At 48.4% G+C, this 23,228-nt stretch overlaps 1 protein-coding gene across 1 annotated transcript; it reads left to right on the plus strand.

The window, feature by feature from the left end:
• Nucleotides 1-872: 872 nt before the first annotated feature.
• On the plus strand, nucleotides 873-22,451 carry LOC141738347 (sentrin-specific protease 2-like). Its single transcript, XM_074573544.1, has 7 exons — nucleotides 873-936; nucleotides 19,719-19,846; nucleotides 20,270-20,473; nucleotides 20,593-20,672; nucleotides 21,061-21,145; nucleotides 21,853-21,948; nucleotides 22,389-22,451. Exons 1-7 carry the CDS (start codon nucleotides 873-875, stop codon nucleotides 22,449-22,451), a joined length of 720 nt encoding a protein of 239 aa, XP_074429645.1.
• Nucleotides 22,452-23,228: the final 777 nt, after the last annotated feature.

The raw sequence follows: 23,228 nt of genomic DNA on the forward strand, positions 1-23,228 counted from the left end.
GATGAGGGGAGCTGGAGGATGGTCACTGTCTCCAAGGGACAGCCTTTCTCCTGGGCAAGCATGATGGGAGAGCGGAGCAAGCCCCAGGGAAGGGGCCCTCAGCCCCATGGTCCCTCATCCTTCTGCCAGCATTTGGGCACGTTTCAGGCCACAGGCCCCCCATGCCCAAACCTGCCGTATTTGGCCACAGGCATGAGTCAGAATCGACATCAGAGTGGCCTCCTGATGTCAGCAGCCACCTCACTGCCTGTTGCTGGGCACCTATAAAAGCAGGGGCCTATGCAGCTGGCCCCCAGTTTGCTGAGCTTTCTGGCCCTGCGATGCCAAGCATGGCTGGAAGGAAGAGGAGCAAGGCGGATGGCTGCCCACCTTGGCGTGGGACGCCCCAGAGCTGCGCCCTGCAAGTGCGGAGGAGGAAGGCACCTGCCAGGAGCAGGAAGCGCAATCAGCGCCGGAGGAGGAGGAGGAAGAAGATCAGGCCTCATGGCATGAGCCCCATCCTCCTGGCTTCTGCCATCCACGGCATGCAGTGCCTGGCTCTAGGCCCAGCAGGTAACGGGGTGCAGCCAAAGCACGTCTGCCTGCCAGGGAATGGTGTGAGACCCAGGCATGGGCATCACCTGGCAGCATTGAAGAACAATGCGCAGGCCACGCGTGTCAATCCAGCAAGGTGTGGCGTGTGGCTAACGTCTGCCAATACAGCAGGGAGCAGCGTGGTGCCCGTGGCAGTGGCTCGACCTCAAGATCTAGAAGAAGCCATGGAGGTGGACTAACCTGGAGACATGGAGGAACCCATGGAAGTGGATGCAGCTGCCCAGGGATGATGTGGCATGACAGCAGCACACCCTGGCTCCTTCCATGAGATGGCACCAATGGCCTCGCAGGAGCCACCGGGCCACCTCCCTACGGGCAGCCAAGCCTCTGCACCCAACTTAGGTGAGAGAAGAAAAACTCTATGGCCATCCTGCAGGGTCGCCTGCAACATCTCCCACCAATAAACACTTCTTTTGTTGATAGTCCAGGGTTGCATGGGCCCGTCTTTCCCATGCCCCTTCCACCAGCCCTCGGGAAGTGGTGCCACCTCTTCTGCATGGGTAGATGCTGGCATCCCGTCCTGGTAGAGGTGGCTGACGAGGAGCTTGGCGGGGATGCTTTGGAGGAAGTTGTGCGATGGCAAGGGCTCCTGCTTTTTCTTGGGTTTGTTCTTGGCTTTTTAACTGGCTTTGATTGTTTGTGATTGGTTTTCGTTGGTTTTTGAGTGTTTTCTTGGCCAGCCTTGCCCAAACTTCCTTGTGTCAGTGCAGAACTCTTGTGCTTGCGCAAAGGAAGAGCTGTGTGTGCATCTTGAATGTTTCCAGGGCTGGGGCATCTTTGGTGCCCTGTTGCTATTGTGTGGGCACAGCCAGGGTGGGTCTGGCTTCTTCTTCAGCCACCCCTTGGTTAGCTGAGGGGAGGGCTAGCTGAGGACAGCCACCCCGCACTGGCTTTCTCATCCTCAGAGTGAAACGCTGCCAAGTCCAGGCCCCAATAACCTGGGTGGCGCTGCAGGGGAGTCCGAGAGGCTGTGGTGGTCTGCAGTGGTCTGTGAGGGTCTCCGGTGGTTTCCAACGTTGTCTGGAGGTCTCTGGTGGTCTCCAGCGGTGTCTGGCCGTCTCCGGTGGTGTCCGATGGACTCTGGCGGTTTCCAGCGGACTGCAGTGGTCTCCAGTGCAAGAGCACCGGAGACCGCCGGATGAAGAGAAAAAACTGGACTCCAGATGATCCAATGTGAATCAACAGAAGCCGTTTATTAAGCACAGATCATCATCTTTTATACCCTGTGTTGTAGCCGTACACGCGACTCACTTATTTCTGATTAGCTAGTTACACTGTCCACGCGCTGTGCATGCAGTTCGTTCACACATCAGATTGGTTACAAGAATTCTCATAGTAAATTGCTTAGTCATTAGCACAACATGTTTTCTACCTTCTCAGTTCTCGTTTTTCCCATGTACTAATTCCATCTTCTACCACCTGTTTTGCTCTTAATCTAATCTCTCACAGTAGGGAGGCTGGCTCACATGGCCATTTTCTCTCAGATACATTCCTTTTTTTTTTTTTTCCCAGTTCCCCTTCCTGGGTGGGGAGGGGTCATCGGGTGAGAGAATAACTGTCTAAACGACAATAAATTGTTGTGGGTTTCTCAGAGCAGAAGAGGGAGTTACGTTGGAGCAGTTACAGGAAGAACTTGCCACCCACAGAGGACCGCTGAGACATTCCCAAACAAGCAGGGCTTTCCCAGGAAACCCCCTGTGGCTGCCCTGAAGGTCCTCGCCCTTCCCTGCCTCGCACCACGCAGCAGGGGAGGGAGCAGAGCCCATCTCCAGGAGTGCTGACCACCTCTCTGGTGACACCGGGAGGACAGAACAGGGTCTCCGCACGCCTCCCCCAAACCCATCCTCCCAGCCCAGATCAGATGTGGACCAGACACTGCAGCCAGGCTTCGGTGAGATGATGTGCCACCTCCATGCAAGCCCCTGCCACGGCAATGGTGGCGGGAAGCTGAGGGACCCCTGCCCGGCACTCCTAGTTCTTCTCAGTCCACAAAGTGGTAGTGATGGCGGTGTCCCTTCCGAGCTGAGTGACAAACACCACCACGACAGCCCGTGGAGAAGGAGGAACGTCTGGGAGGGGTTGGTGGGCAGGGGAGAAGATGGGCAGCAATTCAGTTGTGCCCTGCTCAGCTCAGGCAGGAGCCGAGTTCACGGTCTGCGATTTTACACCCCAAGTAAGACCGCCCAGACCCATGCTTGGCCACGAGACGGAGTCTGCCTCCTGGAGTGCCCGTTTTGGGGTTGGAAGCAGGGACAAGCTGCAAGGTCCTCAAAGGAAAGTCATCTCTGCTCCCACGATGTGCCTTTAGGTGCCCTGTTGGCATGCGTGTGAGGTTCCCCAGCCCGGCACGCTGGAGACACGGTGCTTGGGTGAAATACAGCCCACCGGCTACGATGCACCATAAACGGGACAGAGAGGTGCTGAGAGCTGTTCCCGTCCCGAGCAGGAAACCAAAAGGGATAATCCACAGCGAAGCCGTGAACGTCACCTGCAGCTCTGTAAATTACAGGGAACGAAAAATGCAACCAGTGTGAACCAGTATTATGAATGCACCTTAACTACAGGCGCCGCATTGTAACGCGTGACCTTGCTGAACTGGGGCAGTGGGAAAGAGCGAGTGAGTGAGTTTCAGCCTCAGAGCTACCCGGTGTGAAATATAAGCTGTTTTTCCAACCGCTTCTGCTGCCGCGTGCGATCCCACTCCATAGAGAGCGACTGTACAGAACGGGCTGACCGGCTAAACACACACGAGTCATGAGGCAGCTTTGTTGACAAACTGACTCATATTTAGGGGGAAGGTGCCCAAGGCAAAGAACCGCCAAGATTAGCCAGCGAAAGCCCCAGCAAAGGCGCGCTGTGGGGAGTCGCAGCGCTGGAGCCTGGGATAGCGCTGTGCCACCCGGCATCATCCCGAACACATGCGAAATAAAGAGATTGAAATGCCAGGTTAAGTATATTACGCTTTCCATACCTAAAATTAGGGGTATAGCTAAAATTACCAACCCTTCCTCCAGCCCCAAAGTTAATTGTTCAGTTTGTTGTGCCACTAATTTGAAATATGCAGCTTCAGCATCCAGGTGTGTGAAGCTGCTTTCACACTGAAGCTGCTCTAAAGGCACAGACTTTGGGTAACGCACAATTAATGAGCTCAGATTCTGGAATGATCTGCATTCACTATCGGATTACTATCCAGTAATCCATGTAAACATGTCAATGTCTGGTAAAGGGATTCTGGATTTACATGCACCAAATATCCTAATTTTGAGTCATTACACATCAATGTACTGAGCAAGAAGCTCAAAGGCGCAGTAAGGAATTAAGTCCTGACCATCAGCTGCATAAATCACAGGCACTGAGAAGTGTAACTGATGTAAAACTGCACTGTAAAGACATGCCAGGAATTACGGCGTACAGCCTCAGGCACATCCAGCTGTTGTTGTATTTGCCTTTAGAAAAATGGGAATTTTTTGCCATATACAGGAGAGAGAGGAGGAAAAAACCCAAAACATTTAATGTAAGGTGCAACAAGAGACTCCACTCTAAAAAGAAAGACTCTCAGTCTGGTGGCATTAATTTAATGAAACTGTCACTTCTTTATGCGTTTGGTTATTGACGTCTAGAGATCACAACAGTCTCCACACCAAACACCACGCACAAAGGAATCCAATTGGGACAAAACCTTTGGACGGGCACCGCAGCCACACTGACCCTGCCATCACTGTCAGGTACTTTTCCAGCACACACAAAGCCATTCACACAGGTGTTTTAAAATCATTTAACAGCATTAAAACCCCTGTCCTGGTGAGGACAAGGAAGTGGTGTTACCAGGAAGCACAGAGGAGCTGCTTTAGAATAACAAACACAGTTCCCAGAGAAGATTTCTCATCTTTTTCTGAGAATTGTCCTGTGGTGGGTTCTGCTGCAGGGTGGGAGAAACTGCGGCTGGGGGGACATGCCTGGCAGAGGAATCCTGCAGCCCCAGGGCTGGCTCCACAGCTGTGCCCAGGGTAGGGGGTCCCAAGGCAGGAGAGAAGCCTCAGCATCACCCTGTGCCACAGGGCAGCTGTACGAGTCTCACGTGGGCCACATCTGCCTTGGGGGCAGGGAAGACCCTTTCCCCAAAAGACCAGCCTTCCCCCTTTCCTAGAATATTGTCCGGTGGGTTCAGCGCTCTGGCTTTCTCTCTGCTGTGGACAGAAACAGGAGCGTTGCAGGTGAGTTTTGGCTTCACAGAGCTAAACCGAGAAAAACCTTGCATCTTTCCTTACCCAGGAACTCAAACAAGCGCCCCACGCCCCCTCCAGCTCTCAGCTGCAGGATTCAGCTAAGACACACGGGATGGGCAGAGGAGAGGGAGGGAGAAGGCAACTCATCTCCAAGTCGCAGGCCCTGTGTGGGGCTGCCCTGACCTCTGCCGGGCTGCTCCCACCACCCACCCTGCCTGCAGCCTGCCTGCAAGCCCTCTGCCACATCCACTTCTGCGTCCAGCGCTCAGGCATCTTCCTTAGTCAGAGCCCTGAAGCATAAGTGAAGCAGCAATTAAGTTCCTAAAGGAACGAGGAAGGTCGTTTTCATTAAACCAGACCCCACCATCACTTAAGACTCCCTGCAGGCATAAAAAGCTAGCGGGACCTTCTGTGACAAGGGCTGCCCCAAACGGCCATTCCTGCCCTGAGAGCTTTCATCTGCCCCCTTTGCTCCTCTTAGACTTCAAAATTCGTTTTCACACCTCATGTGCCTCTCCAGGAGAGAAAAGTCTCTCCAGGACGCGGCTGCAGCAACACATGCACATTTCCACCCCAGAGGCAACAGCTGATAAAGCATTAGGAAGCACTGTATCAAAAAAAAACCCTTTAACAGCGGGGCAAGGCAAGGGATTGTCCCCGAGAGCCAGCCGAGGCCACCAGGAGCCAGCCCAGCACTCGCCAGCCTGCTTGCCAGCCCCACAGCGGCCGCTTTAGCCGGGCTCCCTGCAGCGGGCCCTTGGCCGCCGCTACATCACGGTTCGTCACCATGGTCGAACGCCGCATCCGCGTCCCTAGTTGCACCGCTGCCATGGCGGAGCCGGGCGCAGGCACCGCAGCTCCCCAGCGGATGGGCAAAAAGCGGTGGCTGCGCTACCTCGATAGCGCTGGGTAAGCCCAGTGTTATAGTTGAATTTAAAATAAATCAAGTCCGAAATAGATTCAATAAATATTTATTGAGGTAGGAAGGCAAAAGCAGCGCTGGGCGGCCGGGGAGTCGCAGCTCCACCAAAGGCTCGCAAATTCAAGCAAGCTGAGCAGCTCTTTTTATCTTCACGGAGGTCGGGTTTCGACATCTTCGGTACGCCCCTCCGTACCTTCTTGCTTGAGGTAGTTTAGATAAAATGTTGGTCACAGAATCAGCTCAAAACAATACATTCTGATAACATTGTGGTTAAGCTTTTTGTCAAACAGGAGTTCCCATGTTGGTGTAGCAAGATAACATTGTGGACATGTCTCTTCTGGTAAAACAGGGAGTTCTCAAGACTGCCACAATGGGTTCGTTCCTCTTGCTTAACTTGTTTGATCAGCAAATCACCTTTAGTTACTTATTACAATCCCCCCCTTCTTTTATTTATAAGTGATTTGCTGATCAAACCTAGACAATACCTCACAAGCTGCATCTAATTCAGGATTTTCGTTCGGTATAAGTTTCATTTCCAGTTCTGATTGCTTCATCACCATTAGCTGCACTTTTTCTAACCTGCTTTCAACAAAGGTTACAAATTTGTTAATGACACAGGGTCCAAAAGTCAGAGCCAATAGCAACATCATGAGGGGTCCCGCCAAAGTAGAAATTAAGGTACTCAGCCATGGTGACTGATTAAACCAAGATTCATACCAGGAGGACTGAGCCTCTCGCTCTCGTTTTCTTTTCTCTAATCCCTCTCTCAGTTTAGCTAACGAATCTCTTACTACCCCTGTATGGTCAGCATAAAAGCAACATTCTTCACCTAGGGCAGCACATAATCCTCCGTTTTGCAAGAACAAAAGGTCCAATCCTCTTCAATTCTGTAAAACTACTTCCGACAATGAGGTCAATGATTTCTCTAAATAGGAAATAGATTTTTCTATTCGGGCCAAATCTTCGTCTACTGCAGCTCTTAGAGATGTTAGACTCTGCTGTTGTTGCACCAAGGAGGTTATGCCAGTGGCGGTCCCAGCGACCCCTAAACCAAGTAGAGTAGCTATAGTAATTGTAGATATTGGCTCTCGTTTGTTGATTTTATGTCCTAAATTGCTCCAGTGTAAATACATAGTTTCTTCCCCATGTAAGAGGATTCTAGGTACCACAGTAACCTGTACACAAAATTCTGAGATACTTTTCTTGAGAACAGCAGTGGACAAACACGGTGTTAATCCGGTTATGGAGCAGACCCACCATGCCCCAGGACTGGGCAGAACCCATTTAGTATTAGATGTAAAGTTTTGAGTCTGGTTGGTACATAGAGTTCTTCTCTCGTTCGTTACCTTCCCTATACACCAACCACTCCCTCTGACCTGTTGGAGAGTAATCCCCGCCTTCCGTTCCTTCCAATTACATCTGGAGGGATTGTCCTCGGTAGAGGTATTAAAAGGAGATGACACAGCTATCCCCTCATAAAAAGGGGGCTTTATGTCATAACATAACCAACAGGAAATGGTAAAATTTGGATTTGTTGTATTTAAAGCTTGATAGGCTGCCTGCATTACAGCCCATAAGGGTTCATTGTCTTTGGGTATTTTCTCCACTTTATTTGTAGAGGTTAGGTATGTCCCTGGGGTGACTGAGGCTGTGGAGTTTCCTGCCTTTGGCTTCTTCTTTTTCCCTTTTTGCTTTGTGATGACTCGATTGGGCCCTACTGCTTGTGGCATTTTAACTTCCCGTTTTTGAATGAATATTAGTCCTCCTCTATCAGTTCCAGATTCCCAATATCGCATTCCCCAGGTTCGTCCCAATAACCATCCGTGGTCATTAGGCTGCAGGATTTCTAGTATAACATGCTTACAGTTGCCAAGGTGGGGGCCCTCTATGTGTCCATCCCAGCTAGGAGCTGGCGGGTTGCATCCTCTGGGTCCCCATGTTATAGTTAAAAATCTATCTTTAATGGCTACGTCCCAGTTTGAAGCTATGGTTTCACATCCCCAATATGCACAGTAATAGTGATTAGGGAAATTGCAATAGCTTTTCCCTGGATTCAAACTGGGGCAGAGATAAAAAGGTTTTATTGCTCTTTCTCGTCGGCCAGGTGGGTCTAGTTCATAAAAGACTAAATCTTCCAATTTAACTTGGAATTCTGGGGGCCCGGCTGTCACATTATACCGAACTTCCATTGAATCTTCCCATCGACCTAAGGTCCAATTGAAGGGTTGATGTTCATTTTCTAAAGTTATGTTAATCAATACCATTAATAGGATACCAGCTTTCATTTCCCCACTGTTTAGTACCTCTCTGCCTTCCTCGTCTACTCCTTTGCAGAGAGCAACGGGATATCAAGATCTTCTCGGCAGCAGCAGATAGTCTTCAGGGGAATTTTGCTGTTATCCTGTCAATAATTTCCAAGATCTAAAGAGTTAGTTATCTCTCAAATATATTTCCACCTATGTGGTTGTTGTGCCCGTTTCCAGGCGAATCTTATAGCACACTGTCTTAAAACTCTATACCAGTCTGTTTCATATACTTCCCAAAGTTCAGGTACTGACAGTTCCCACCCACAAAATAATTTACGAATTTCCACTGGATCCTCTGGTCCCCTGGCACGTATCAAATCATTGCGACATTTCATACAGTAGGGTTGTCTCTTAAATGAAACACAGGACCAATCTCTATTACAATTTAGACATCGGCAAACAACCCAACATAAATGTCCGGAAGTAGGGTGTTTTAAGCAGGGTATTCCCCAGAGATCTCCTATTCCGGTTGATTCGGGTATCTCCGTCTCTGTTTCGCAACAAAATGGAAAAACCTGGGGAGTTCCTGTTAGTTTGTATAATCCACCCCCCCCTGTTTGGTCCGGTATCCTTTCTTCACTCCAAGGTGCAAAATATACCTTTCGTAGAGTATTTCCTGGTGATATTTGGAACCATCGATATAAACTATCTCTTACTTCCCTTCTGGAGTGGTTCATTTACCGGTCTCGCTTTTCCTTATCTTTACTCGAAGATCTCCTGGTTCCGACGTCACAGTCCACTTCTCTGGGAAGATAGGTCCCTTAATCCTACTAGCGTGAGTCCATCCTTTTTCTGCTGTCCGTACAGCCGTATCTGTGGTAAGTAAAACAACAAAGGGTCCTTCCCAACGGGGTGTTAGGGAGGTTTCTTTCCAGGTTTTGATTAGTACCTGGTCTCCGGGCTGGATTCGGTGTATGGAAATGTCCAAGGGAGGTCTTTGTACTACCAAGCCCTTCTTTCTTAGTTCCTGTCTTCTTTTTGTAAGTTCTAAAATATATTCTGTTAAAAGTTTATCCTCGACTTTTGGGTGTTCCACTAATAACCCAAAGTCATAAGGCATTCCATACAACATTTCAAAGGGGGATATACCAGTATCTGTTCTTGGCTGAGTTCTAATGTAAAGCAAAGCCAATGGGAAACATTTAACCCAATTCATTTTTGTTTCCACCATAAGTTTGGTTAGGTGTTTCTTTATCTCCCCATTCATTCTTTCTACTTTCCCAGAACTCTGTGGGTGCCAGGGAGTATGGTATTCCCATTTTGTACCAAACAATTCAGTTGTCTCTTTAATTACTTTGGATGTGAAATGTGGACCTCGGTCTGAGTCAATTACCACAACAGTCCCATATCTTGGAATAATTTCTTCCAAAAGAATCTTAATAACTGTCTTTGCAGTAGCTCTTACCACTGGAAAGGCTTCTACAAAGTGCGTAAGGTGATCAACGAAGACCAATAAATACTGATATCTCCCCACCTTTGGCAATTCGGTAAAATCCACCTGTATTTTCTCAAAGGGTCTTTTAGCCAATTCACGACCTCCTTGAACCTTTTCCCTAAGTTGTCGTTTATTCACTTTGTGACAGGTTAAACATCCCTCTAAAATCCTTTTAGCTAGACCGTATATTCCGACACAGGCATAGTTTGTCTCAAACTGATCCACTAAAGCTTGAATTCCCCAATGAGTTTTATGGTGTAATTTATTCAGTATTCCCCGAGCTAATCCTTTTGGAAGAATTTCCCTGCCATCTGGTAGCAGCCATTTATCGCCATCTCTCTTTGCTCCAATTTGTTGTAGCTTATCCAATTCTTGGAGAGTGAAAGTTTTATCTAATTTTAGCCTTCCAGGTTCCTCTCTCAAGGTCTGAACCATTAATAATGCAGCCCGTTTTGCCTCCGCGTCGGCAAGATTGTTTCCTCTTACAGTATGGGTTAGTCCCTTCTGGTGTCCTTTTACATGGACTATGGCTATCTTTAGTGGACCTCTTAATGCCTTTAAAACTTCTAAGATTAGCTTTTCATGGACTAATCCTTTTCCCTGGGTGTTAATTAAGCCTCTCTCTTCCCAAATTTTTCCAAAAGTATGTACCACCCCAAAGGTATACTTTGAATCTGTATAAATAGTTCCAACTTTATTTTCTAAGAGCTTTAATGCCCTTAGCATAGCATATAACTCACACGCTTGTGCGGACCAGGCTTTACTTAATGGTCCTGATTCTTTTATCTTAAAAGTATACCCATCCACAATAGCATAACCTGATTTCCGTTGTCCTTCAACCACTCGTGAGGAGCCGTCCACAAATAATTTTTCTCCTTCGTCTAATTCATTGTCTTCTAAGTCCTCCCTTATTTTAGTCTGCAAATTTATTAGTTGGAGGCAGTCATGTGTCAAATCTTCTTTAGGTTCTCCGTATAAAAATTGGGCAGGATTCTGAATAGAAGTGGTTTCCATTTCTAGTCGAGGGGGGTTAATTAAAATTCCCTCATATTTTAGCAGTCGACTATCTGTAAGCCACTTATCAGCCCGTTGTTGCAATACTCCTCGAATGTTATGGGGGGTGTATACTTTTAGTTCACCTCCCAAGGTGACTTTTCCAACTTCTTCCACTACTAATGCAGTGGCCACTATTGCTTGCAAGCAGGTGGGCCACCCGCGGCTTACAGGATCCAGTATTTTAGAATAATATCCTACAGGCTTTCTCTGCCCTGCCCATCCTTGGGTCAGAACCCCGTAAGCTGTCCCGTTATCTACATTGATAAAGAGTTGAAAGGGTTTACGGATATCGGGTAAACTGAGGACAGGTGCTTCTACCAGATCTTTTTATATTTTCCCAACGATTCTCATCTTCAGGGGACCATTTTACCAACCCGTTTTTAGTTAATTTTTCGTACAAGAATTTTACTTTACTGCTGTAATTTTCTATCCACTGTCGACAATACCCTAATAATCCTAATAACTGTCTTATCTGTCTTTTATTAGTGGGAGCTGTTAGAGACAAAATTCCTTTTACTCTTTCGGGATCTAATTTCTTGTGTCCCTTTATGAGCCAATGCCCCAAATATTTTACCTCTTCTTCAGTAAACTGTAATTTGGATTTAGAGACCTTTAATCCCTTGAGGCCTAAAAAGTTCAATAATTTGATGCTCTCATTTCTGACTTCTTCTTGAGTTCTTCCAGCGATCAATAAATCATCCACGTATTGTATTAGAATTAGTCCCTGACTTAATTCATAAGATTCCAGTAACTGTTCCAGAGCTTGTCCAAACAAGTTCGGAGACTCTGTAAATCCCTGGGGCAAAACGGTCCACCGTAATTGTTGTTTTCTATGGGTCTTGGGGTTCTCCCACTCGAAAGCAAAATAGTCCCTACATTTTCCTTCTAAGGGACAAGCCCAAAAAGCATCTTTTAAATCTATAACACTATACCATTTATAATCTGGACTTAACTGATTAAGTATAGTGTGCGGGTTAGCCACCACAGGGAACCGGGTAATGGTTCGTTCATTTACGGCTCTCAGATCTTGTACTAAACGATAGGACCCATCCGGCTTCTTTACGGGCAATATGGGAGTATTGTGGGGAGACATACAGGGTTCCAAAAGCCCTTGGGCCAAAAGTCTCTCAATTACTGGCTGCAACCCTTCTCTCCCCTCCCTAGAGATGGGATACTGTTTTATCCTAATTGGCTGGTCTGGGTCTTTTATGGAGACCGTGATCGGTTTGATATTTAATTTTCCCACCGACCCTGGGCTATACCAAGTTTCTGGATTAATCTTGGCTTCATCTTCTGCAGTTAATAAGCATAATCTTACTTTTAATTTCTCTTGCTCTACTTCCAAATTGATTCCTAATTCCACCATCAGGTCTCGTCCCAAGAGGTTATACTCAGCTTCTGGGACCAATAAAAATGTTCCCACCCCATATTTATTTGGGGCTTCTATTGTTACATTCCTTATCGGGGGCACCTTAAAGGGTTCCCCCTTTGCACCAACTACTTGGAGTTTATCCTTTGATTCAACACATCCAGATGGTAACTTTTGGACTGTTGATCTTTCGGCACCCGAGTCCACAAGGAACTCGAACACTTCGTGCTGAGGACCCAATTTCAATTTTATCAAGGGCTCAGTAACCTTTGGGGTCCCCAGCAAATAGAGCCCCTGACCCCCCTAATCTTCCTTAAAAATCTCCTCATCCTGCCTTCTTTTCCGACAATTTCTCTGTAGATGTCCCTTCTTGCGACAATAAAAACATTCTATGTCCTGCGAACTAAATCTTCTTCTTCTCGGTTCTACTGGGCCCTTCCGGGGACTTTCTCCTCTCCTGCCCTGATTTTGTCCTTCCCTTACAGCTGCCATCAGGATTCTGGCTTGTTTCTTCTGATTTTCTTCCTCCCTTCTCACATACACCTTCTGAGCTTCTCGTAATAATTCATCTAACCCCCTTCCCTGCCAGTCTTCTACTTTCTCTAACTTTCTCCTTATATCTGTCCAAGATTTAGCTACAAATTGAGTTTTCAGCAGGGCTTGACCCACTTGGCTATCGGGGTCTAACCCGGAATATAGCTGTAAACTTTTTCTCAATCTTTCCAGCCATTCAGTGGGGGTTTCATCTTTCTTTTGTTGTTCATTAAAGGCCTTATTAATATTTTGCCCTCTGGGTACAGAATCTCTAATCCCCTGAATTATTATATCCCGGAGATCAATCATGTTATTTCTATGTGCGGGGTCTTGATTGTCCCAATTGGGCCGCTGTAAGGGCCATTTTACATCTCCGGCGGGACCATGCTGATGCCTCTGATCCCAATGCCTCATGCCTGCCGTTCTGATCATTCCTCGTTCTTCGTTTGTGAACAAGATCTTTAAAATACACTCCATCTCGTCCCAAGTATAAATGTTAGGCCCGAGGAATTGATCAAAACGTTCTGCTACCCCTAATGGGTCCTCTAACAAGTGTCCCATTTCTTTCTTAAATTCCCTCACATCCCCGGAGCTGAGGGGTACAGATACAAATCCAACTCCGGGTTGTGGTCCCCCCATAGCAGTCTCCCTTAAGGGATACAACAAGTTTTCCTCCCTCCTTTCTCTAGTTTGACTTCTAGTTATTCTTTGATTAGAAGGAGGAGCCTCTTCCCCAGGTTCTGTGGGGGCTGTTGGAGGGACATCTTGCTCAGGACCTTGCGGAGGGGGGACATAGGGTGGGGGAGACGCTGGAGGTTCGTCTACATCCCACCTTTTCTTTCTATCATTTTTCTTTTCTTTTAATGGAAACAAATTAGCGGCCTGAGCCGTGCCCAGGATCCATAAAAAGGCGTATTCACTCTCCTCCTTATTAAATGGTCGTTTGTTGTTAACATATATGTTTAATTGTTGGCATATCCAATCCTCTAAGGATCCATGAATTGGCCAATATAAATCTTTTCTTATCTGTTTTCTTCCCCATACCTCCATACAATAATAGACCAATTTCTCCTTGGATTTCCCTTTTCGAGAAGGGGAACTATCCCAATATCTAATCATTAGGCCTAACGGGCTATCTTGGGGTATATCGGGGAGCCCACCCCCACCCCGTATCTCCTGCATGGAACCAGAAGTCCTACTTTTCTTCTGTCCCATCTTCCGAAAGTGCCTTCTTTCACTCAAAATTCACTCACTTCCCTCCGTTCGTGGCCCACACCCTCGCGGACAATGGGAACCGCACTATTAGGAGGTCCACACTCACTTCGTCCGGTGGGCTACTAAGCCCAGTGGACGTCTCAGTCACTCGCACCTGGGTACCCAATCCCCGACCGAACGGAACCGCAATATACTTACTCACTCCCGAGTCTTCGTCCGGCTCTTCGTGCACAAAAATTACGGGGAACTGCAGTATCTCCTTTCTCTTTTCTTTTTGCTTTCCTATCTCAGTTCGGAAAATCCAGGTGAGCTAAGTCGGAATCTCCTTTGGGACCATCCAAAGATGGGGCGCCCTCCCAGAGTTGAATTCCGAGTCGGCTGTCTGGATCCGAGTCACGGCACCAAATTTGTTATAGTTGAATTTAAAATAAATCAAGTCCGAAATAGATTCAATAAATATTTATTGAGGTAGGAAGGCAAAAGCAGCGCTGGGCGGCCGGGGAGTCGCAGCTCCACCAAAGGCTCGCAAATTCAAGCAAGCTGAGCAGCTCTTTTTATCTTCACGGAGGTCGGGTTTCGACATCTTCGGTATGCCCCTCCGTACCTTCTTGCTTGAGGTAGTTTAGATAAAATGTTGGTCACAGAATCAGCTCAAAACAATACATTCTGATAACATTGTGGTTAAGCTTTTTGTCAAACAAGAGTTCCCATTTTGGTGTAGCAAGATAATATTGTGGACATGTCTCTTCTGGTAAAACAGGGAGTTCTCAAGACTGCCACAATGGGTCCGTTCCTCTTGCTTAACTTGTTCGATCAGCAAATCACCTTTAGTTACTTATTACACCAACAATGCCATTCCCTCACCGCCGGGGAGCACAGGAGGCAGCAGGGGGCGCGCAAGGACCCGTGATGCCCGCCTCCGTCCTGCGGGAGGCGGAACGGCTTCTCCAGCCTCTGGGTCCTCCGTGGGGGCCCCCGGGCCTCCGACGGGCACCCCGGGCCTCTGTGGGTCCCCCGCGAGGTCCCTCCGGCCTCTGTTGAGCCCCTGCGGCCGCCCCTCCGGCCTCTGCGGGGCCTCTCCCTAAAGGGAGACGAGCCCGTCCCCCTCCACGGCCGTCCAGGGCTCGGCTCGGGGCTTTCTGGGAGGGAAAGCTCCCCGCCTGGACGGGGGCGGGCCGGCACAGGCCCGGCCCAAGCCGGGAGGAGGCGGCGGAGGGCTGGGCGGCTGCTACCGCCTCCCTCAGGCAGCGCCAAGATGACACAGCGCATGCGCGCGCCCCACCACCTCCCCGTCCCTCCCCTCCATTTCGCAGGGGCGGGGGGCGCTCCCCGGCAGCCAATAGGGAGGCGGTGCTGGGTGCGCGGGCCGGGCGCCCTTCCGCTGCGTGCCGGCGCGAGGCCTCTGTGGCCATGGCTGCTGGGGGCCCTCGGCGCCCTCCTCGCCGCCGCCCCGCGCCGCCCGAGGGTCTCGCCGCCGCCCAAGAGGCCGCCACCCAGCTCAGCGAGCCGCCCCGTCGCCTCCGGGCTGCCCGAGGGCCTCGCCCCGTCCCATCGCCCCGTCCCATCGCCCCATCGTCCAAGCCCGTTGCCCGCGGCCTGCCCCGGCTGTGGGGGCTGCGGAACCCCCCCGGGGCCTGCTTGCGGGGAGCGGGAGCCTCGGCCCCACCGCCTCGGCCTGAGGGGCTTGAGCCGTTAGCCGCTCTGCGGGCTGGGGCGCAGTGGGGTGTCTCGCCCTGGGGTTCTGGCCACGCTGCTGGGCTGGGCTCGGCCTCTCTGCCCGCCCAGAGCCCCCCCTGCGGGGCGGCAGGGCTCGGCGTGGGCTCGCAGGGGTTCCAGCAGGGTTCGGGGGCATAACAGTTTAAAAGAAATTACTTTGTTTAAGAAAGACCAAAGAATTCTTGCAAGAATCCTTGCCGTCTGTCATGGCATTTTGGGAGGCAAGCAGAGGAAAAAACCAACCGGGAACAACCTTTGTGCTCCATTCCCAAAGTAAAAAGTTTTACTGGATTTTATCGTTGTTATCAACTGATCTAGTATGTGGACTTAGGCTTAATAAGAAAAGGTGCAGCCGAGAATCGTTTCAAGACCTAGTTCACGGGCACTGCTTTAGCCGTGAGTTATTGAAGTGGGTGTATGCATGAGTTGCTTTCCCACCTTTTCTTTCCTGTCCTACTTAGTCTTTTCTTTGCAACTCAGTGTAGTGACTGATGAACTCGCATGGCTTAGGAATCGCTGGTACGCTGCTTTCCTTGAGGAAAGGGAAACGTGACATATTAACTTCCGCGAGTTTTTGGTGATGGGAACAAATGTCAAAGGTTAGAAAGCGTTAACAGAATGAGGCAGAGAGGCCTAATATGCTGTAGTGGGATAATTAGCTCTGTGTGAGCGGTCCGTTTGGGGGGTGTTGGTGGGGGATGCTCAGCGGTGGCAGCTGGGTGTGTGTGCCTGAGATGATGCCAGGGGCGCTCGGAGGGGGAAACCTTTGGGCTATGAAAAGTAACTTTGGAAGTTTGGGTCCTGTGAAGGGGAGTCAGCCTGGTAGAAGCTGAAGGAAGTTCCAAACCACTGTTCTGTGTGTTCTTTCCTCAGCATTTGTACACCTGCGGACGATCCTGCTGAGACTGCAGCAAAAAAGAGAAGGACAGGTATGGCACGTGACAGAAGTATTTAATATGCCTGATTTTTCTTAGGTTTCACCTACCTTAGAAAACTCTGGCTTCTGTACTTCTTTTGACTTGAAAAATAAAATTGAAAGTTGACTTATTTTTTTAATACTGCTGTTTTTCTGTGCAGATATCAAATGGCTAGACATTTGCTGCCCAGAGCCATCTCAGGGTGATCTTATGACCAGGTAGAGTCTCTTTTAATCCTGGTTCTTGTTTCTTTTGGCTCTGTGTGCATGTCTTTTTTCCGTCCCTATTCTTCTCCCCGCTTGAAACACTAGTGCTCTGTTTAGCTGTGCGGCACTGTTGTGTGCTTAAATTGTCAGTGGTTCACCTAAGCTTGAGGGGAGAGAAGGAAAGAAAGGAACTGAGAGAGTAGGATGGGTTCAAGTAACAGGAACGTTTTCTTGCCTTTTTTTGTGCCTTTAACTACCAAGGGAAGTCATTTGACAAAGCTTGTGATGCCTACTCTTACCACGCTGGACTGAAAGTGGAGAATACTGTGAGAGTCTGTTGTAGGTCTCCCTCCTGGAAAAGGGGGTCTTTGGTGACAAGGCAAATTCTTGTTTTTGAAGAAGGCACGTGTATACGGACAACTTTAACGTCTGTGCATTTGTTTGCTCTTCAGAGTCTGCGTGGTTTTACTGATAATCCTCTCCAAATGGGGACAGTCACTCTCTTGACGAGCCTACAGAAGGCAAGTAAATATCCTGTAGGTGTCCCATTTGTAGTTCCCTGTGCTGGTCTTAGTTTCCGTAAGCTAACTCTATGTGGCTGCGGGTATAGTTGCAGACGTTCATGTTATACCTTGCAGTATAACACCTAGCATGCAGCATTTATCCCCAGTAGATCCCAGAGCACTTGACAGAGGAAGTGCTGGTTGCTTCCCTGTTTTCCAAAGAATGAAACTGATCAAGAGAAACCAAAGGAGTCTTGCACGGGTAGATGGGAAGGAATTTACAAAGCTCCCAGCGCTTCATTCTATCCCAGTCTTGCTGCTCCGAAAGAATCGTGCTGGAAGCTGAGAGGATGTTGTCACACGTGTGCAACCGCGGCTCCAGTCAGCAGGAGCCTTGAAAAACCATTTCTTATCCCGAAGGTGAATTCTTGAGAATTCCGTGGGAAAGTACAGGTACACAGCTCACTGCTCTCTCTCGTTCTCTCCCCCTCTCCTCGCAGGGGCTCCCCACCAGCAGAAGAGTCTCTGGAACAGGACGCAGCAGTGAAACAAGCTGTTGCAGGGGTAAGCTTGTGATATTCATTATTTTGTTTTTTAGGAAAATTTAGCTATTGGTGATGAGAAATTTTTGCGCTCCTCACTTTCAGTACTTACTCAACAATGTCTGTATTTGTGCAGGTCGTTTTCCCCAAGGAAAGCGGGAACATGGTTTGTTGAGTAGCCCTATCACAAAGGGTTTCCCGCTATTTTTCTCCTTCCCCTTTAATGAGCTGGGTAGAGCCTCAAAGCCTTTACCGCACAGGCTTAGTTACCTGCAAAGCTGGCCTGTGGTGTCTTTAGTGGTGTCTTGTTTTGTGAGATAGGAAGTACATCTCTTTGACTTTCATCCCTGGTCAGGATTGAGATCAAAATTACATTTTAGTCGTGGAAATCAGAAATATTCATCTCAGTCTCAACTTGCTGCCTATACGTGGAGGCTTTGCTGGGGTTCTTAATGCTGCTCCAAGGCAAACTAACTTTCTGGCTCTCTTGCCTCCGTTTAGTTTGAGTGCAGCACTCCATGGGTGCGCAGTTGGAATGCAGTCCTCGACAAAAAGTACCTTTGGAGTTTGCTGGTTGGCTGTGTGTACAAAAGCCCTTCCAGTTTTAGACCTGAGCAAGATCTTCTGTACTATCCCCTGGCAAAAAAATCTGTGCTGGATTGCTAGCTTGACGTCCTTTTGTCTAACAGGAACAGCATGGAGGTCAGATCTCAGAAGATGTGTTATCCCCAGTACCTCTGTCACCTGCTGGGGCCCAAAAGTCACCTGCCCTTGATGCGGAAGAAAAGAAACTGCCAAGGCTGCAAAAAAGAGCAGGCGGCTTTACTCTGCTCACAGAGGTACCGTAGCTGACAGGCTGTTGGACAAAACTGAAGGCTGTGAAACAGCTGCAAGGAACCCCATTTGCTATAGGTGGTTCTTAAGGCTTTTTGAAATCTGAAGAACTTGGGTTTAACCTGTTAGGGAGTGTCTGCGGCTGTGACTTCCCAGTGCAAAGGTCAGCACTAAAGCTGGTTTGAAGGATTTACAGGATTTAAGCATCTTATGCTCCACGCACTCCTTCAGTTGTGCTCTAACCTAAGGGTTTGTGGGGCTTCTGTTACTCGGGCAAAAATGAGTCCAGGTTTAGCAGCAGTCTCCCAGAGCAGTGCTAACCTGATTCCTACAGTTATATGGGATCTGCCTCTCAACCTGTCCTACCATGAAGATCGAATTTGAAAGAGAAGCTTTTAGTGATCCATGGTGTTGCCTTGCTTGTGGGGGACCTGAGCATCCTGCGTGTGTACGTCCTCAGGATGTCACCGAGCCGTGGATGCGCACTGGGCATGGTTGCGCTGCGTGTAGCAGTGGTCACAGGAGTTCACTTAGTTACGCTATGCAACAGGGAGGGGGAGTTGAGGTTCCCCTGCTTGTCTGAATTTTGGCTGCTTTTGTTCTTGGGAGTTGCAGTCTAACTGAGCGCCCCCTTTTTTGCCTACAGAGGATTGACTTGGAAAGGGCTAGCAAGTCCAGAGTTTACAAAGTCTGCGGGGTGATGCTCAGTACAAGGAAAACCAGGGGTTTTCTTATCCTGCTAGCCCACGTTCAACCGAGAAGAAGATGCTCTTGCAGTTCAGAGTATTTTATACTAGCAGACCTAGTGGTTTATTTGCATTCCTTAGGCAGACTTAGATGGAAACGTCCAAATTGCAACCAGTTGCATGCACAGCCTGGGCTCCCGATTGCCTGACTGCAGTGTAGCTGCCTCAGTTTCCCCCTTTGCTGGTGCTTCAGGTCCCTTGAAGTTCCCCCACCCTCACATTCTTTCAGGCTCCTGACTCAGCTGCCTTGGCATGGAGAATGCCTGCTGCGGTTGGCTTAAACCTCAGCGTTGCGAGGGCTGCAGCACCACATGGGAAAGGCGTTTGCTGTGTGTTTGCCAGTCCCCGCGTTTTATCTCAGCTTCCTTGGCAAAAAAAAATCGAAGCAAACCTGGCCCCCAAAGTTCCAAGTTGGGATGCTGAAACCATCCAAGCAACAAAAAGGGCGATTGCTAACCTAGCCGAAAGCCAGCAAAGGCAGTTGCTCTGTCACCTGAGCTTCATTTCCAGGCCGTGTTTGAGTTGAAAGCTGCCCACAGGTTGGCATGCTCGATGCTCTGTTTCACAAGTCCTTCCCCATTTAATTGTTCATTTCAGGCCATGGAGAGGTCATTGCTGCATTAGGCAAAGGTGAGCCGGATGAGGTCATGAGCAGTGCCTTCAAACTAAGGGTCACGCGCCAGGACATCCGCACCCTAGGGAACCTTTGCTGGCTAAACGATGAGGTAAAAGGAGCTGCAGCACAGGGATCTTCTAATGGAGCGTTTATTTCAAAATACCCCTTCAGGGTGTACAGAAGTCTTTGCAAAGTTATTTGATGAGCTGCACTGCAGAGCCCAGAAATCTCTGCACAGTTCTTATTTTAGGTACTGAAGGGTCCAGTGCTTCTGGCAGTTCCTTTACTTGTATTGTGCAGCTTCCAGGAGTTAGTCTACGTTCTTGGAGTGGGTGGCAGGTGTTTTTACCAAAGTGCAGTTTGACAAACAACTGTAACCAAGTGCGAAATTCTCACAACAAAAGCTGACAGCTGAGGCTGGAGTTCTCTCAGCTGCGTACTTCAGGGTGGCCAGAAAAGAGACGTTGCTGTGCTTTTCATTTGGTAAGCTAGTGTCTTATTTTACATCTCAAGCTTCCTCTTTATGGTACAGGTCATTAATTTCTACATGGGCCTTGTGATGGAAAGAAGTAAGAAGGCAGGATATCCATCAGTCCACGCTTTTAGTTCATTCTTTTATGAAAAACTTACTTCTGGGGGCTACGAAGCCGTAGGAAGATGGACCAGGCATGTGGATCTCTTCCACAAGGACATCATCTTAGTGCCCATTAACTTGCGCTTGCACTGGACACTAGCGGTGAGTCAAACGGGCTTGTTATTTAGAGTTGGGTGGGGAGAAAAAGCCAGCAAGAAAAATCATTGAGGCTTGTGCAGCAGAAGGTTGCGCTTTGTCTAACAGTCACCTTTTAATAACAGGTCATCGACACCAGAAAGAAGACGGTCAAATACTACGACTCCCTGGGACAAGAAGGGGACAAGATTTGTGAGACTTTGCTGTAAGTAACTGCTCAGTCACTGCTGTTGTGTTGTGAATTAGGAGAAGGGTTTTGGATTTTGCCCCTGTGACACGGCTGCAAGTTTTCCCATTTCTTGTAGATTACAAAGCAGAAATGTTGGATTCGCTTGCTGCGAGTTGTCTGACAGTGACTCCTTATCTGGTTTCACGTCGTCCCCTCCACCCAGTGTCTTGGATGCCTGGCTTCTGCCACCTTCCCACTATAGCACAGACAAAGACATGGTAGCCCCGTGGCACACGTGCAGCAACTTTGTTTAGTGATCAATAAAACCCTCCTGCCACTCATCTTCCTGTGATCTTTCAGCAGCTCTTTTTATCTCGGCCTGAATTACAGCGATGAAGAGTGATTTTGCTTTTGTTTTAAACAGCAAATACCTGCAAGAAGAAAGCTGCGAAAAAAGAAAGGTGAAGCTGAGTGTTTTGGAGTGGACTGTTCACAGCATGGAGCCACACGTAAGCAAACACTACTTGCACTTGAAATGTGAACTAGAACTCCTTGTCACAGAGCTCTTAACGCTTTCTCATAAGGCCAGGACTTTAGAGAACAGCCATAAGCATCTTCTTCTGGTACCACATCGGGCTGCAAGTGGACCGGGAAACCATGCTGGGATGAAATCTTTGAGCAGTGCCTCTCCTTGGTGGCTGAATACTTTGTTGGGTTTTTTTTTTTTAATTGCTCTGCCACGTGAAGGTGAATTTGGCTTTACCCCCATTTCACAAGTCAAATTTCAAGTCTCTTTAGCAGTTGTCAGAGCACATAGGCTTCTGGTTTGCAGCCCAAATCCTGGCACGTGACAAAGTAAGGGGTTGAGCTGATGTTTCTCAACAAGTTAATAATGAAAAGCAGCACCTAAAGACTCGATTTAAGGAACGTCACTTCAGAAAGACACTGTGCACACCTCAAGACACCTTGCAGGGAGGAAGCCTGCTGTCCCTTATCAGCCTGCGAGGAATTTGGATTGTAACATCCGAGCGCAGGAAGCCGAGGGGAGGGATGATGTGCAGTTCCTGGGGTGTGTTCCTTGTGTTGGGGAGCGGTTATTGGGGATGGTGCAAGTTCAGGAGTGTCTGGTTAGGGTATTTTTGGTAATGGGTGCTACTTCCAAGTTGCTTTTCCTTGAAGATAGAGGCAAATTCTCCATCTTCTTTGCATTCGTTAGGAAATCCCTCAGCAATTGAACGGAAGCGACTGCGGCGTGTTTACCTGCAAATACGCAGATTACATCTGCAGAGACAGACCGATGACCTTTAGACAGGTGAGTGAAGGTTCTAAAGAGCTCCAGCCTCTTCCGCACAGAGCCAAGAGCCAGGGAAGTTACGCAGTGGCTGAGGTGTCTGCTCCCAGTGAGATCCCGCTTGGGGGAGATACTGGAGGCAGTGGGTTTGTGGGATCTGGCCTTTGGATCTTTGGGAGAAATGGGTCTCAGCCTCTGACCAATGAAGACACTGGTTCTTTTCCAAGGCAGTGCTCTTCTGTGAAAGTGCTTGTAAGCTGTTGTGTAGTCAAGGAGATCTGGTTTTGGTGGCATGTCACCCTCTTAGGAGCTGTGTGGGTGAAAGCCAGGCTGTACCCGAAGGGCAAGTGTTGACAGTTCTTAAAAGGAACTTCATAGTGAAGAATTAACTGGGTGTTTCTGCGTATTTTGTGTCTCTTTCTGCCATGAGGTGTATTTCATGGATTTTCTTTTCTTTTCAGACCCACGTGCCTTACTTCCGTAAGAAGATGGTGTGGGAAATACTCCACCAAGAGCTGCTGTGAGACCCGCACTACAGGAGTAACCCTTCTTCTAGTTATTTTTGTCATACCTTATTGTTGTTGGACGTTTTTCTCTGTAGGTTAAGGAAAGAGTTTTTCTCTGTAGGTTAAGAAGTAGTGGTTAAGATTATTTGCCCCCCCAGCCCCCGCCTGCCCCTATTTTGGAGACAGTAACTCTCTTTGAAATTAGCTAACACACCTTAAGTGCAAGCTGGAAAGGTTGGTGTCACCTGGCCAAGGGAAAGCTTAAGAAGAAATGCTGTGAACTTCCATCGCAGAGAGGGCTGCTCACACCTCGCAGCGCACGTGGCCACCTCATGGACGAATGGGACTCATCTGGTGGTGGCAAGAGTTGCATGAGCTGAACTTCTCTCACAGCACACGTGGTCACGTTATGGACAAATGGGACTCACCTGGTGGTGGCAACAGTGGTGTGAGCTGAACTTCTCATCCCAACAACAAGGTGCTGAACTACTGTTTCCTCCAAGAGAGTTTTCTTCTGTTTCTGGAATAATCTACCATCTACTTGATGCCTACAAGTGGATTTGTGATGACCATCAGAAGAAAGCATTTACCATCTTTTGATTTGGGAGAGAAACCCGTGTGGTTGGGGTTGGTTTGGTCTTTTTCTGTCTCCAGGGAGTTTTATAATGTGAAAAGAGAAGTATTTATTTATTTTCATTAAAATAAATATTTAAATTATTTAAAGAGCCTTACTGGAATGAAACTTGATCTGGTAATGAGAGTGATTTTTTTTACTTTTTTTTTTGGTCATTGAAG

This window comes from Larus michahellis, chromosome 2 (assembly GCF_964199755.1).
Source record: "Larus michahellis chromosome 2, bLarMic1.1, whole genome shotgun sequence".
Lineage (NCBI taxonomy): Eukaryota > Metazoa > Chordata > Aves > Charadriiformes > Laridae > Larus > Larus michahellis.

Bases quoted from the DNA above. Each gene is read 5' to 3' on its own strand.
- LOC141738347 (XM_074573544.1), top strand. From the start codon at position 873: ATGGCCTCGCAGGAGCCACCGGGCCACCTCCCTACGGGCAGCCAAGCC. The intron at 937-19,718 runs GTGAGAGAAGAA...TGTTCATTTCAG, and splicing joins AGCCTCTGCACCCAACTTAG to GCCATGGAGAGGTCATTGCT. The intron at 21,949-22,388 runs GTGAGTGAAGGT...TTTTCTTTTCAG, and splicing joins GACCGATGACCTTTAGACAG to ACCCACGTGCCTTACTTCCG.